This window comes from Semicossyphus pulcher, unplaced genomic scaffold (assembly GCF_022749685.1).
Source record: "Semicossyphus pulcher isolate SPU_LCO1_2020_fin unplaced genomic scaffold, fSemPul1.0.p SCAF_23, whole genome shotgun sequence".
NCBI classification, from domain to species: domain Eukaryota; kingdom Metazoa; phylum Chordata; class Actinopteri; order Labriformes; family Labridae; genus Semicossyphus; species Semicossyphus pulcher.
The window spans coordinates 12,181,524-12,198,508 of record NW_027211697.1 but is presented as its reverse complement, the minus strand read 5'-3'; the positions used below and the strand labels follow the sequence as shown (position 1 = coordinate 12,198,508).

Genomic DNA, 16,985 nt, shown 5'->3' with positions numbered 1-16,985 from the left:
TGACACAATTTCTACTACTTCTTTCATCAGCTCTGTGGGTTTTTGACTTTGACAACATTTTAGCAAAGGTTGTGCAGATTCTACGGATATGAAGCATTTGACAATACTCCACAAAAGACATTAGAATGAGCCAAAATACCAATTTATACACTGGTGGATTCATTTCTATTGCAGAGTACAAAGGGATTAATCAAGCATGATTTTAAACATGAGAGGAATATTAAAGTCAGGCAGCTTAAGCGTTCAACATCACATATCATTCCTGCTACTTCTGCATTTAACAAACGTGTTTCAGGAGTGAATAAAAGCTTCCTCTTGTGTGTTTGACTCGTCTTTCTGAGTTTATGCAGATAACTGTATTGTAACTGAACAGTAGATTATATCCTGCAACTCTTCTAATTGTAACACGTCTTATCCTGGTTACTTGTTTTTAAAGTGTGTCCATGTTTATCAGTGAGCATGCAGGTGGAGGTAAGAGAGGACTGCATGCAGGTGTTTTTGTGAAGCGGGCAAAACAACCAACATAGATCCGGTCCTGCATGGCTGCACAGAGACGACACTTCACACACTGTCCCCAACTACTGTTACACTGGCTTTGACACTGTGCATCTCAGGTGTCAGGGTTTGTTAATGTCTGTGTAATTATGCACAAATGAACACACCTGTGTGTGTGTGTGTCACGTGTCTGTACTGTAAGTGTGTTGCATGTCTGCTCACCTCGCTCTCCTTGTTCTCGTACTTGTTCGCGTTCTTGCCTTGGCTCTTCCTCCTCAGCTTCTTCAGGTCCGACTGAGACCGCTCCAGAGAGTCCTGCTTCATCTTGTGCTCCACCTGGTACCTTTTAAATGTGGCCTGGAGCAGAGGAAAGATCAATGTCAGAGCGGGAGCATCAACCTGACACATGCCCGAGCTGTAAATATATTACATCTGCTGTGTCACATTTTATGGAACAAACCATTTCTGAATGAAACACGTACTTCTATTTTCATCACGGTTCTTTTATTCATAGTCGCTGACATTTCATCAAAGCAATTATATATTTCAGTTTTAGGTTGCTTTTATCTGCCATTCTGTGAAAATGCAAATTTGTAGTAGTAACAGTGTTAAAGGGCCAGTTCGCCGATTTTCAGCCTCAGTCCTGTCATGCTATCACGGGGAGCTAATGCCATTATGGCAGGAAAAAAATACAATTACACTCTGTGTCTTTAGAGGACGCTATCCGCGTCTCCAATGGGCCCTGGAAAACTTCCGCCAGATGACGTGTTTTACGTCAGGAAGCTTGCTAAACTACACTTCCTCAATCTAGGACGCCCGCCTCCGATGTCATGTCTCGTTCAAAATCGTCAGGTCTGAAATGTAGACTGCAGACCTGAATATTTTTTAGACGATCCACCGGTATATTCTCGTCGCATTTCGGATTCTGTCCCGCTCTGAGCCGTTGCCTGCAGCGAAAACGGTAGTATTTCACTCCAGCGTCTCTCGCTGGGCCGTTCCTTTCAGAGAGAGGGGCGCAATGCATGCTGGGTGTTGTAGGAATGTAGAACGGGTGAAACCACGAGCTGTTTGTACAACTTTTTTTCCAGGGGCCAATTGCTCCTTTAACATCATTATGCTTATTAAATGGATAACATCCTAAAGTTTGAGCCAATAATAGTTCGTGCAGATGTTTGCATCCGGCTTGTATTACACAAAACATTGCAATTTGAAAAAGAAAAAAAAGCTTTAACTTGAGAAAATAAAACTTTTTTTTCTCTGTTGTGTTGCAGCAATAACTCCCATTAGGACATAAATGAAGTTACTTGCCTGCAGACATAATGGTATAAAATTATAGTAGTGTATTGCTGCAGAGGATTACATCACAGTTCAAGTGTGTTAATGAAGCCCTCATATTACTGAGTGAGCACAATATCACCTCCAGGACTTTTGCGTACAGACATGTTTATGCATAACGTAACATACTTATATAAAGCAGTGTGTGTGTGTGTGTGTGTGTGTGTGTGTGTGTGTTCTCATAAGGACACACAGAAAGAACTCACTGTCATGTATTTGACGTCCATGTCAGTCTTCTTCTCCAGCTCGCCTATTATCTCCCTGTGGAACCTCTTAAACTTCATGAGAGGAGGAGGTGGCAGAGAGAGGAGAGGGGAGGAAGACACACTGCTGATTAGAAACTTGATGGGAGGATGGAGAGCAACAGTTTGTCAGGTTGCTGTCAGCGACAAACGGGGGGAAAAAATGCTGTAAGCCTCAAAGAGAGAAACGGAGAGTGATCATTAAGAGTGTATCGGTGCGTGTGTGCGGGGGTGACAGCCGAGGCCGAGGTTGCGCTTATGAATGAGTCAGAAACGAAGCGTGGGAATGCCCGTAGCCTTCTCTCTTTTTCTCTGCAGCGCTCTCTCATTAGTGCGAGGGTGTCGGAGCGCTCCCATCATCACAGCCTTGCGGTGCTGGGGAAGACCGGTGAATTGGAGGACCCCGTTACTGAACACACAGGAGACCACAGAGACAATGTCGGCAAGCCAAACACACACCCTCACTGCAGTCTGTCAAGAGGTTCCTCCTTCTTCCTCTCTGACCTGAGCTGATGCTCTGACTCACACACTGGAGTCCATTAACAATCTTCCCACTCACTGATGCTGTTCGCAACAAAGCCCCAGAGGAGCGCCGAACAACGTGAAGACCCCAAAGTTCAACTTTAAGATGTTATTTTTAAACTCTGGTATTATTTATTTCCCGAGCACAGGACTTTTTTTTGTCTGTAATGTAATAAGTGAGGCTGCATTAACAAAATAAATGTTACCAATTATTGTCATATAGCACTGAAACAATTAGGTATCAGTAATTGCCTTACTGTGAGGAGTTGTTGACTGGTTATTAAACTTTCTAAAGATGCTTTCACACCTGACAGCTTTGGTCCAGATTTTTGGACTTTACTCAGAAAGTCTGGTTTGTTTGGACAGGTGAGAACACCTGAACCACGGTCCAGTTCCATTCAGGTGAGAAAAATAATCATGAAGTAATAATGTGATTGAGCCTATGGCCCACTGATGGAAGCCTTTGCATTTGCAGTATTACAGACTGGATGTCTGTGGCGACGCCCAGTTAGTGACGCGTTTTCCATCAGCCAGCAGTGGTTGGTCTGCCAGAGAGGGTAGGCGGAGCTAAGCGGCTGCTTTTCCGCTCTCTGCAAGTGTTGCGAGTAAACAGTAATCTACTATGGCTGAACAAAGAAAGAAAAGATGGATGACTACAGATACAACTTCAACAAGAAGTGAAAATCCAAAGAAAAAGAAACAAACTCGACGCTCAGATGAAGCAAACAGTCTGAAAAGGAAAGCGACCGTCAGCCAGGAAAATCAAGAGTTACAACCGGAGCCAACCGTGGACGTCACACATGCAGCACTGTCTGGATATCTGGGAAGTGTGCTCCCGCAGTTACAGTTTACCGCCACAGGTGCCGCCAAAGTGAACGAAACTGTGATCTTCGACATTACCATTTTAAAGTAGGACCTAATGTAGGAAGCAAACCAAAAAACAGTGCATTGTGGGTTGATTACAGGTGCTGACACTTGCAGAGACAGCGACGCAGCTGGGCAGCAAGATGAGCAGAGGACAGACGTGGGGGGCGACGAGGTGAGGGCTCTAATAGAAACATCCGGAGGTGTTCAAAAACTAAAGGAGAGTGGAACTGATTGAACTGTGGAACAATGTTGGTTAAAAGTAAAACCTTACAGTCCGCGGTCGTGTTGGGAGTGATTAGGGAGCGTGTTCTCCCTCTTCCCTCACCTGGAAATTCTGACCAATCACAAGGAAGTTTCCTTGCACAGCAAAGCTTTTGGTCCGCTGGTAAAAGCTGCCATTCGACAGATAATTCACTAGCAGACCAACCTTTGAGCTTAGCAGGGTGAGATTCAGCTTCTACAGTGTGAAATGTTTCAGCTTTCTTGGTTTAAACCAGAATAACACCTGGAAGACGACACGCTGGGATCTGGAAACTTCTTTAGTCATATCAGAGGCTACCTGATTAATATGTTATAAATGATCAAAAGTTAAAATGTAGTAGCTTTCCTGTGGTGTAGCATGCTAACAGCCTAATGACTCTGCACTTTCTTAATGCACCACCTTGTAACAGCTCCAGCTGGTGTTTTCCCAGGCATGTTGAGACCTGCCCCCTGCTCTAATCAGGGAAACAAACCAACAGGTGCTCCTGCATCCTAAACCTGTTGTTTCGCTTCCTCTCGCAGCCTATTTGTATGTTTCTTATTCCTGGAGCGACTGTAGCTGCTGTAGGTACGGAGGAGGGAGAGGAGGTGGTGATTATCTCTAAAAAGGTGGGAGGAGGAGAGAGAGAGAGAGAAAGCGACTGGCGGACTGTGCTCCTCTAAACGGTGTTTAGTGAATTGAGGCTTTGCTTGCTTGAAATAACAACAGGTTCAGAAAGTGACATTTGAGTGACGCAAAGCAATTAGGAGAGAAGCAGGGTTACGCAATGATATTCAGCGAGCGTAAACACCTGTAGCACTCACATTTTCTTCCAGCTCCAGATGAACCTTCCTGTGGACCTCTGAGATTTCCATCAGCACTACACCTGCAACACAGAGAGACGGAGAGGGGGAGGGAGAAACATTTACTTCTCTTTTGCAAAGAAAACATGATGTCATCTAAAGACATTCTGCAACACTGACAACTTTCTGCAACGACAATGAGCACAGTGCATGCACGATGCGGTATGTACTGTATATGAATGAACTCAAATCCATCAGAAGTCACCGACTACAGATTATGTTACAAAGGATTTCCCTCACTGGGATGAAAGGAACACTAACACGTGTGCCTGAACCAGAAAAACCAGACCACCGACTGCTCTGCTAATCAGAGAGAGCTCTGATGGCAGGCGGCCACAAATTACAACCTTCTGTCTCTGGATGTTGCCATAACAAGCAATAAAATTAGGATTACGTTGCACGAAACGTGGAAAATTGTAATTAATTTTCCTATTGACCTTCGCTGGTAAAGTTAACAGCACACCTTGAGTGATGACAAAATTATAATCAGACAGGAATTCACAGAGCTCAACCGGAGGGCCTTCGTAATGACTTGTGTGTGTTTCTAAGACACAGCCTGTGGCCTCTATTGTGCTGCAAACACATCATAAAGGCCTCTGCCAGTGCGTGTTTATGCACTGTGAAATTCGGTTAAATAATTTCTTTTTCATCTAAAATGTGGGCTGCGTCCTATATACCTTTGGAAAAGGTATTTTACTGTGTTACGGTATTTCACCCCGACGATGGCGCTCTAATCTAGCTCAAGTTGTCGGTTGTTAAGTGGTGATGTCACACCTCCGCATTAAACTGTTTCCAGGTTCGAGTCGCGTCAAAGTCTCCTATTTACAACATGCCGCGGTGCTGTTTTGCTCGCTGTTTTAAGCGAGGAAAACTAACTTGATTGTCGCTTACGCTTCGTCACAGACATGCACCGTCATGATCGCCGGTGCAGCCGCCACCCTCACAACTATCAACATTAGCGTAGGCTGCCAGCTACCGCTAGCGACAGCACCAGTAGCTGTAGCAGATGGTTTGCATCTTTTGGTTTCTTAACCAGTCGTCATTTTCCTAAGACCTTAATGAGGATGTTTGATTTGGAAGTAGAGAGAAAAGTTGTTTCCAATAAAGCAAAAGTTAATTTTACACAAACCTATAAATAGTAGAACCAGAGAAAAACAGATTTTTGCAGTGGTCTCTTAATATTTTCCGGAGCTGTAGGTTTTCCACTTTTCTGAAGCCGGAGAGGGAACGTGATAAATGATGTCTTCTATAGATTGTGGTCTGTTTTAAACTTTATACAACAGCAAATCATTTGGGACACAGTCCTTTGAGAGACATGATTAATATTCATTGCTGTTCTAACTGTAATTTAATCTATGTGCAGCACAAGTGTGCAGTATAACTGTAGCACACAGGACAGATTGAAGACAGGGATCATTTGTCCTCTTAGATATGAAAGCCGGATACAAATATTTAGGATGGAAACTAGATACTTCTTCCCACACTGAGCTTTTCCCATAGGGATGCATTTTCCATGTGCAGTGAGTAAATAAAAAATATTCATCAGGAGCTAACAGAACAGCTGTGCTGCCCACAGGGGCGTTAGCAGTGATGCAACCCTCAGAAAACACAGCGAAGAGCTACGGATAATTTGTCTGCAAAAAATGGAGCATCAGATATTCATCTTTAAATATGCAACACACCTGCATGCGTTAAGCCGAGACGTCTTTGAAGACTGAAATACAAGTTAAGTTACCCTGAACTCCAAAATATCCTTTTAATATATCAAATATTAAAAATATGGTATCAATATGCCTTCAGAGATTTCAACCCATCAACTTTTTAAAGATGTAACTGCATCAGTGTTTTTTTCCTCAACAGGGAAGTGGCTGGAAAATGTGGGAAAACTCCCTGACAGGTGTTCAAGAGGTCAGTCTGATGTATGACTATGACCTGCACATTCATCAGCATGTAAACAGTGCCCCTCCCTGCTCTGTCGCCTACACCTCCACTGCCCCACCTTCCCTTCTGGTGTGACTCTCTGTCAAACCATGAGGGAGAAACGCCCGGGATAAAAGGAGGAGAGAGGAGGAGGAATAAGAGGATTACGTATGAAAGTTCTGACACAGCAAAAAGCAGAAAAGTCCACCATATTGCTCAGAGAAACTCGGGGTTAAAAGTAAACCAGACTTAAAAATCGTCAGACTGACAGATCGGACCTTTAAGTCCTCTTATCTACAATAAGAACAACGTTATCTTAAGAACGTCAGCAGGTGTGGAAAAGGGCCAAATACCTAAGAGACTGGATCATTTGAAAGGCATTAAAGTTGTGAGTCTTTAACCTGTCAATATATCTGAATAACTATCAATGCAAATGTGTCCTGTCTCTAAGTGCATACAAATGCCTGAGCTAGGATCAACAGCCTCTTCCCAGCAGCTCACACTCATTTGTTTATTGTTGTCATGGCCCGAGCAATACGTTGCCAGGAAACTGGTGAACTTGATTGAGCAAGGTGCGAAAGTGTGTCATGATGTGGATAAGAGCAGAAGCGATCCTCCACCATTAGCTAACAAAACCAACACAGACGGGCTGCCTACAGGCCTGTTTACCCAGGCTGTAAATGACTTAGACTGGACGCGCTGTTGCACTATTACAGAGGTGAGAGCTGCTATTCAAAGCCTCTGACAATTCAGCGAGCTGACTGGGAAGTCTCTAAAGTCGTTTATTCACCTGGATGTTAGCAGGCATACCTCTGCTGTTCAAACCTGGTTTGGTAATCGCACAATTGGTGAAAAGAACAGGCTGCATGTACAGTATGATCATTGGTGTTAAACTGCTGGATCTGTTTTATATCTTCTGTCAGAGTGCTTTCTCTAAGGCACATTTTAAAGTGTCCTCTTCATCTAACTAATGATACTGTTGATAACCAGTTTCCAATTCACTTCTGATGGCTGGTGCTGTTTTTAATGTTTTACAGACGACTTTCTGCGACTTTCACCGAAAATTCAAAAGCGGCGCCCAGTTAGTGACGAGTTTTCCATCAGCCAGCAGTGGTTGGTCTGTCAGAGAGGGTAGGCGGAGCTAAGCGGCTGCTTTTCCGCTCTCTGCAAGTGTTGCGAGTAAACAGTAATCTACTATGGCTGAACAAGCAAAGAAAAGATGGATGACTACAGATACAACTTCAACAAGAAGTGAAAATCCAAAGAGAAAGAAACAAACTCGACGCTCAGATGAAGCAAACAGTCTGAAAAGGAAAGCGACCGTCAGCCAGGAAAATCAAGAGTTACAACCGGAGCCAACCGTGGACGTCACACATGCATCTACGAGATTACCACTTTAACAAAGTGGCCAGTAAGATAATTTAGAGTCGCTTTACAGTGTCCTCTTCATCATTTTACCCAAGAATTCCAGCTCCTACCCTCTGGTCCAGGATTTACATAAAGTTAGTTCTAACAGGATCAGCTTTAATCAGACGGTTTCAAATCCTCTAGGTTACCTGCATTAATGTGTTTCATCATGTGTGTTTGCACCTGTGCCTGTGAGTTTAAATCTCTGATAAGTGTTTTGTTTTTACCTGGTTGTTAAGCAAATACCCTCCAGGACCATAAAGCTGAAATCTAAGTTGATACAGTAACCTCAGTCAATATTATGGAGTATGTACTGCCCAATACTTGTAAAACACTACTTTTATGTTTCTGTTCTTAGCTTTATTTTATTTACATTTTTATTTATTTGTTTTCTTGAGTGTCCAATGTTCAGGGTGGGGGTTTGGGGATGTTTATGTATGGTTTAATAAATGTTATCTGATGACAGAAAACCATAAAAATAATGTTTAAATAATAAGGTTGTGAAATAAAACACCTTCAGTAAATGTGTGCTGTGCTGTTGCTCATGTCACAGTGTCATTGCTTGCTGTTGAACGACACCGCTAAGAGATTTAAATCAGTTGCACCGAGCCTCTGGTGGTGTGTAAATCATGCAAGTAAACATGTCGTGTTCTGGTCTAAGATAGGAATGAAGACAACAAGACGAGGTCAAAACCTAGCATGTGGCTGACCGCATCAGGTCAATGTGCGCTTTTGTGGGCAATGTGTTACAAGGACTGTCCTCGTGAGGCCGATGACAACGTGTTTGAAAGCAGGTGCGCGCTGCGGACGTAGGCGAGGACAGCAGGACGAGCAGCGGAGGAGCAGCACCGCCTACTCCCAAAGTATCCAGAGCCGTGTAGAGAGAGAGTCGCGTCAGTTGGAGGTCCAATATGCTCCATGATCCGCCATTGCGATGTCGCAACTCTCTCTCTCTACGGCTGTGAAAGTACCATCTTACTAAAGATTGTCACCTGAATATCTTTGACTTTTGGACAAAATAAGACATTTGAGGATGTTGCAAACACTAAATGACATGTGTTCAGATATTACAGATCGATTACTCTGGGAGATAAATGCCGGATTAATCACCATTTATTTTTGTTGCAGCCCTATAAGAAATGCTATTTGCCTTGCTTACATGTACAGAAGGATGGGTCACACTCATCTGTGTCACTTTGCAACAGACTTATAAAGTTACAAACATGTTATCAGGCACTATTCTTGATCCACTTCATGGCTACATTAGAGCAGATATGAAGATAAAAAAGTAAAATAAAAAAATACTGAAGTGGAGAGAAACAGGACAGGATGTGTGCACCAGGAGCAGCTACCTACTCGGAGCTGATTTTGCTGGTAGCACGCAAAGCGGCCCACAGCTCTTCCTGTTTTTTACTGTGGGCAAAATAATCCTGGCATCGGAGAGAGCCACCTGACACACCATGCAAACATGCTGGATTATGTAAAGTGGGCCTGGTGCCATCAGAACAGGACATGACCATCAAAGGACAGCAAGTGTGTGTTTGTGTAAGTGTGTGTTTGTCAAAGCTTTTGCTGCTGTGAAAGGACTGACTGACTGAGATACGAGAAACAACCTGGTTTCAATACTTGTCAAAAGTCCTTGTCCCTGAGGAAACCAATATATTTAAGGTTCAAGCATCAGCATTCCTAATTCTTGCTCCTGGTCCGACCAGAGAAGGCAACGTGTCAGACACCTGAGTGCGTGAATGAAACAACTGTTGGCATTTGAACTCTGACAGAGGAGGAGGGGGATGGAGACTGAAGGAATTAAAGGACGAAGGTAGGAGGACGAGGCGCACCGGTCCTCCGATGCCTCTCGGGAGTATCTGGTTTCTGGTCGGCTACGCGTCACTAGAGCTCAGGTTTCTGGCGGGGGGAAGCTTCACTACATCCACGAGCAGGCTGAGAAACCAGAAGCAGAGACTTTTCTGTATTCTCTGTCTGTTTTAAGTATCTAGTGAGATCCATATTTTTAATAAGCAGGGTCTACATTAGTCTCGAGATTGTAACCGCTTTTGGTGTCCCAGGTTTGGCTGGCTACAGGAACGGGCGGTCCAAACTCCAGTTACAACGCATTTAGGTTAACAGCCTTGGTTCATTAGACGAGATGACTGTTAGTGTGCATTTAATCGCCCCCTGCTTTACATAATCCCCCATAATGAGTCAGACTAAACTGATCCGTCATGAGAAACAGAGCTCCTCTCTCCCGTGTCCGTCTGTCTCTCTCATTCAGGGATTAGTGGGAGCTGGAGTTTGTCCACAGGTCAGAGGCGAGGGTGACTCAGCCTTAACATTTTAACTTCGCCCTGCATAGAGCGGTTTTGTAATGCAAATGTCATCTCTGTGTCATCTCCAGGACTTATCATTTCCAGGTTCTGTTCTTGAAACTTCGATAAACACAGGTTGTAATTTGGTTAAAAAAACTGAGTTTCCTAAGAAGCTGCTGATAATAGGCTGGAGTTGTTTGCATTCCTCCCCTCATTTCCTCTGCATTTCCGATAACAGGAAGTATCTTCCAAGCTGCCCACGTGCTGGTTTTGCTGCTCTAAAAGATGCTCCCTCACAGCAGGATCCAACACCAACTTTAGCCTCCATGTGGACATGAAACAGATGGAAATCAGTCAAACAGACACGGTCTCTTAAAGGGCCAGTTCGCAGATTTTCAACCTCAGTCCTATCATGCTATTATGGGGAGCTAATGCCATTATTGTAGAAGAAAATGTAAGACTGCAGATCTGAAGATTTTTAGACGATTTGCGTAGTATTTCACTCCAGCGTCTCTCGCTGGGCCGTTCCTTTCAGAGGGAGGGGCGCAATGCACGCTGGGTGTTGTAGGAATGTAGAATGGGCGAAACCATGAGCTGTTTGTACAACTTTCTCCACAGCTATGGCGCCAATTTCAAATATTATTGCTTCTATCGATTACAGAGAACACCAGCTTTGCCTGACAGCGGCTTTTTCAAGGGGCGAACTGCTCCTTTAAGCAATTTGGTCTTACCAATACTAGATGCTAGGGTCATTTTCTTTTTACAGACTACAAACACAAGTGCATCATCTACACACTGAGGATATTTCTAAGTCACACATGACAAATGTTTCTGCCAGACGATTGAGAAAATATGTGTGAAGATCAAAGACTATCTGTGGACACAAATACAGTCACATCCTCTTTTCGCCTTTGTAACCAAAAAAAGGTTTTGACTTCATGCACATGCTCAGAATGGACCACGCTTTTCCCGCCAAATTCACACTCCTGTGCTGTGATGGGCTGGTGCTTGTGGCCTCAAAGTTTTCCTTCATGGCTATCTTCTAAACTTGTTTTAACTATCTTCCAGAATGCTCTTATTTTATGCAGCACCAAAGAGTTGTTTCACCAACATTCCTGAGTTAAGTTAAAGGCCAACTCCAGTCATGTTTTAACACATATAAAATGCTCTGCTTGAAATAATAAATTGTGTCTGTTTTTTTCTTCAAAATACGATTCATTACCTTGTAAAAATCCTCCCAAGGTGTCTCCTCCTTCTCCCTCATTAAAATTTCCCCAATCTGCACTATGCACTACGTTTCCCCTTTCCTAATTACAGCCGAAAACAAAACACGTCTCTGCCATCGATTAGTGGCGACTTGTTGAACTTAGCGAGCGTCAAATGTAGTAATTAGTAGTAGTAACGTTAACGTTAGTAGTCAGTTTGCCAAAATTAAAATGACGGTTACAGCTGGCTCGTGCTTTGCTGAAGTGGTTGCCATAGGTTACACATAATGATATGCATAGCGTCACCCCGTCCATTAACGGGATTGGCTCCTTAGGTTTGTGACGTCTCAAACCTGCCAATCTGAAAACGTGTTGTTCAGCCTGTCCTTGGTACACTGCAGTTTAAAAGCAGACAGGAGATGACTGCTCATGTTGCCCCTGATATGTCTTGCAGCACATGAAGAACACCACATGGAGATGTTTACAAGGTTACACACTGGATTTTACCTTGAGGGGGGCTTTAAGTATCATGAAAAGATCAGGTCTTGGGTTAAAGTGTTTCACATGTGACTGGAATACCAAATCAGTTGGATGAAAGTCAGTTGCTTCAGGTGCTGCCAGCATGCACCAGGCAACACAGAACATTTCAGACTAGACACAGGAATTTACTTCAATTAAATCTGTTAAGGTCCAGGCTGGGTGTTGTGGAAAGGATTCCGAGTTATCCATATGTTGCAACCACGCAAGTCTTTGCAACAAAAACAGAGAGTGTTTCCAACTGCTGAACAGACGGAGGGATTGAAAGCTGAGATTTACAATCACAATAGTTACAATTTTGCATAATAAAGCTTAGCAGAATTATAATCCACTGTAGCCTGCATGAATTAAGGAGCACATTTTAAACTTTTACAGACATCCAGCAAGTCTTCTTTCAGGAGCATCACTTTAACTGTGCCAGAACTTGGACACCAGCCCAACACCACGTGGCACTTCCCATTGTGCTGCTGAATTTAATTAGCAGTTTTGCTGCTAATCAGCAGGGGAGTTGAGAGACATGCAGCGGTTAAATCAGCGTGCCACTGGCGACGCTGAGCGAGGATGCCAGACATCTTCAGGCTGCAAATGAGCCTGTGGGAGCTGGAGCGCGGGGAGTTGGCTAGAAACTAACACAGAAGCAAACAAACTCTGTGCCACAGTTTGTTTCTAAAATACCAAACACACACATCCATAACAAGCATCATGCTGGCGTTAATCAAAGACTGACTGCTGCTGTGATCGAGCTACAACGCTCCCTTGTTTGTCTACCTCGATGATGATGAGAAGATCTGACAGTGCACACTTGTTCCTCTTGTTTACCTTCTGTCATCAAAGAAGGTACAACAACAATGCAGCGTGAATAACTTTAACTGAAGACGCCAAAACATCTACAAGAACAGTTGTTTGTTTTCAGATTTTGTGCATTACATTTCAGGCTGCTTTGATTCTTTACTCAATGTGAAATTGTTCATTCTTAATGAGATTAAGTGCACGGACTTACGTGAGCACAAACGTGGCTGATGTCTGAGGGTGTTTATGTTACCGTACTTTATCTTAAATCTATGACTGTTTACCTCACTGAGCTTTTTACAGTTTCATATTTCTGTTGATTGCTAGGCACTGCAATACAAACAATGGACTTAAAATATAGACAGAAGATAAACGGAAGAACAGAACGTACAAGAAATTATCCAACTAACAGCTTATATTCATATATTCAAATTGCAGACATATACTGTATAAATGCATCTTGGAAACCAACAACAAAGCTTCTAAGACAAAGTGAGACTGCAGGAACCGTCTCCAGTCTGCAGACCTCCCCCAGTTTGTCCCCAATAGAGAGGCAGAGGACAGGGTGATGTGGAAACTTACCCAATTCTCTGGAGACAGGAGACACTGCAGCATTCTCCCCAATCTTAGACATTGCATCAAAATACAACTTTCCCGCCAGGGTCATTGCTGGGAAAACGATAAAATGATCATTAATGTTCATCAGAATAGTCTGGGGAAAATATAGGCTCACTTATGCCTAATGATGCACCCTGAATATTCACTCAAATGTACTGCAAAACAGAGGAAATGTCTGACAACAGTTTGGACAATTAGCAAAGTGTTACATGTTTCCTTTAGCTACAGAAGGACTTCTGGGGCTATTGATTGATGTTTACAGCAGCCAATACAGCTGAATGTGAGAACATACAAACACAGCGACAAGACAACCTGTGCGTGATGTAGGGGGGACCTGAAAATTCAAAACAGCGTTTCATTGGACGCAAAATTTGTGTCGCATCTGAGTGCAGGATGTGTCCGGGAAATAACTGACTCTAAAATGTAATTTAGAATTGCCAAATAAAGACATTATTTAAGGTTTTTATTTGAGCAAACCTACAGTTGACCCTTAGCTAAGCCCCGCCCTTGAACAGCCACTGTCCAATCCTACGTTAGCAACCGTAACTAGGCGTGGGAGGCCTGTCAAGCTTTCAGAAGAGAAATGCCGAAACGGTGTGCATAGGGAATCTGCAAGTCCGAAAGCAGATGTTCTCAAAGTTTAGAGGGGGGTGTCATATTTTAAGCTTTTCCAAAGCCAAGGGGAAGATGTCGGACATGGATTAAAAACTGTGGAAGACCGCGCTCACAGCTCAGATCAACAAAAACTCCTTTGTTTGCTCCAAGGCAAGACGCTAACTAACTTGGCTAGGTTAGCATGTTAGCAAAGAAAGACGGTTAAATATTGATTATAAGTGATTAAATGTCGTCTTCTCTCTGATATTTGGGAACTATTTTTCCAGAAATTTGCTATTATTTCCCTTCATCTCGCCTTACTTTTTACAGGCTGGTGCAAAAGCTTGACAGGTGTAGCAACAGTTACCAAGGGGGGCGGGACTTAGCGAAGGGTCAATCGTTAGCTAGCTTGTAGCTCCTCTGTGTCATGGAGGGATAGGGGGAGGGACATAAAAACTCAAGAAAGCATTTCATTGGATGAAACATTTGTGAACGCTCACGAATGCAGGATGTGTTGAACGTTTTTTAGGTGTTTTCCAGGAAATGAGTGACTGAGAATTTCTACAGAAGGACTTTTATCTTTATTCATTGTTGGGTCAGATTGGGGAGATTTATGTGATTAAAAATATTTTCTTTTCATGGGAACTTTAAAGATGAAGATCAGTTCAGTGCCACACTTTAGCCCTTATAGTAACAAAAACATATTCTTATGAAATTTAAGTTTCTGTAAATGTTAATTAATATAGTTAAAATGCTCACCTGCCACTGATTTCTCGTAGTTCTTGCCCAGGTTGACTAGATTCCTCAGCCCTGGGTTGAACTGCTCCATCACATTCTGGGTGGGTGGAGACAGAAGGAGGGACAGTTAGTCATACAGATTTCATTCAAGGTTTTAATTGTTGAATTGTTGGCAAAACACCACTGAGTTTCCAGGTGGGTGACTGTTCTCATGAGTAAGTGACATCACACCATACGTGAGTAAAGGTGGGGGAGAATGAGACACACTCAGTCATGCGGTGGACTATTTATTAACAGGAGCTGCGACCTTTAGGCACAAATTCATTCTTTGAATTCTCTCACAGACACCTCAGAAGACAGAAAGAAATAATAAGAAAGAAAGGAAACAAAAACAGTTCAATATGGAAGAAAAGGGGGCTCTGATATTTGCATCCCTTGACCCATGTAGCTGAGTGGAGCTATCCTGTCTTAGCACTTATCGCTGCAATTATGTAAATTATTGCCATTTTTCCTTAATGTCACAAGAGTATGAGGTCTTACTCACTGCAGGAAACAATACATCTTCGAAACCACCTTAAGAAACACACTATTTTCCGTGCAGTAATCTAAAACTTCTGATTTAAGAGGTCAGCAATAGGTGACACATTAGCTACAGAAGCAGACGGTAAATAAAGCTACAACACCTCACAGCACTAACAAACCTCACACTATAAACTACAATCTTTGGGTAACAAAGCCACCCCAGCTTGGCCCTAATTTGCTGCCTTCTCCATGTAAACATGTTGTATTATAGTGAGGTGATTGCTGCTGGAGGAGCGTGCTGTATAATCTTACCACACAACACACACAGGCAGCTAAATTATTAAACCTGGAGTCTTTTTCTTGCATTTCATCACACCAAGGAGCAGCAGGGGCTGTCCCGAGAGGAGGCGGGTGGATACGAGCTATTCAAGAAGATAAATACCTTTCTGCCCCCTCCAGCTTCATTGTGCAAACTCACCTTCACTTAGTCACATGCAGACATGGCTGCAAAGAGTGGAAAGTTACATAACTCCAAGTGGAGTCTGGATTACATCCATTTATGTTACTTTTAATGTTATTTTTGGATAGATTTCTCTGATGATATTACATGGAAAAACAATGCTACACATCAAGGGACATGCTTTAAAATGTTTAAGGAAACTTTCCCAACTATCCGAAATTAATTATTCTTTAAAAACTGTTGCATTAAACGGTTTTGTCTGTTCTTTGGGTATTTTATGGAGAAGAAGTAAAAAGAAGAAGAAGTGGAAATAATAACATAACTCAAACCAGGGAATCCTTAAAAAGCACAATACATGTTGGAGTATTAACGAGTATTTACAAATCATAATAAATATTAGCATATGTATCATCCCGGTTGAGTTAGCTTTAAGTCCAGCAGCTTGCTAATATTCAAAAAGACACCTCAAATAAACGGGGGCTAATTAAAAAGCACCTGTAAGACAGTAAGCAGGTAAAAGTTCCTCTTTTTAAAGCATGAAAGTTGATCTACAGCGGGTCTGACTGCTCTAGTAGCGGAGACATGAATTCATGGAGGTCTGTCTGTTTTTCCTCCAGCCGTGGTCGCACCTGTTGTGTTCCCAGCGGCACCCACCTTGTATGTACTTTCAGTGAGCTTGTACACCTCCTCCGTGCTCCTCGACATGGTGAACGTGTATCCCTCGCGATGTCCGACAAAGAAAAAAAATTTAAAAACTACAACCTCGCCAACCCAAAATAAAAAACAATAACGTCCAAAGTGACAAAACCTACGGACACGTGAAATTCCTCATAGCCAGCAGGAGACGCAAGACGCACACATAGCAACAAAAAAAGATCAAAAGTGAGAGACAGAAAAAGAGGAAAGTAAAGAGTCCCGCTGCCTGTCTGTCGCTGCTGCTGCTGCTGCTCTGCGGGTGAGCACGAAAAAAAGCTGAGCTGTCAAACTTGTTGTAGATGGTTAGTTCAGAAGAGGGGAGGAGGCCTGTGGAGGTAGGGAAAGGTGGACACAGGTGTCAAGCCAAACGGAAGTAGAGATTAGACCACATTTCCGGCCGGATACCTTCAAATTAAAACCTTTTGTTTGGTTCTTTAAAATTTATTATTAGTATTTATTGAGCTAAATTTACTGGCAACAATCTAAGGACACCTCAGCAGGAATGTGACATGAATTAATTGACTGGCAAAAAGTAAAACTGGAGCTGGAAGGTTTTAATTATGAACTATTTATTTGATTTAATTATTTAATTCCCTGTAATGTTTGTTTACATTTAAGATATATGTTA

At 42.8% G+C, this 16,985-nt stretch overlaps 1 protein-coding gene across 1 annotated transcript in view; it reads right to left on the bottom strand.

The window, feature by feature from the left end:
• Nucleotides 1-16,554, bottom strand: part of baiap2l1b (BAR/IMD domain containing adaptor protein 2 like 1b) — a 43,862-nt gene extending 27,308 nt beyond the window's left edge. Inside the window, exons 1-6 of the mRNA XM_069674733.1 lie at nucleotides 16,316-16,554; nucleotides 14,701-14,776; nucleotides 13,312-13,398; nucleotides 4,527-4,588; nucleotides 2,037-2,108; nucleotides 718-852 (exon numbers count right to left, since the gene is read on the bottom strand). Of these exons, the coding sequence (XP_069530834.1) occupies nucleotides 718-852; nucleotides 2,037-2,108; nucleotides 4,527-4,588; nucleotides 13,312-13,398; nucleotides 14,701-14,776; nucleotides 16,316-16,366 (483 nt within the window). The 5' untranslated portion in view covers nucleotides 16,367-16,554. The remainder of the gene's footprint in view (nucleotides 1-717; nucleotides 853-2,036; nucleotides 2,109-4,526; nucleotides 4,589-13,311; nucleotides 13,399-14,700; nucleotides 14,777-16,315) is intronic.
• Nucleotides 16,555-16,985: the final 431 nt, after the last annotated feature.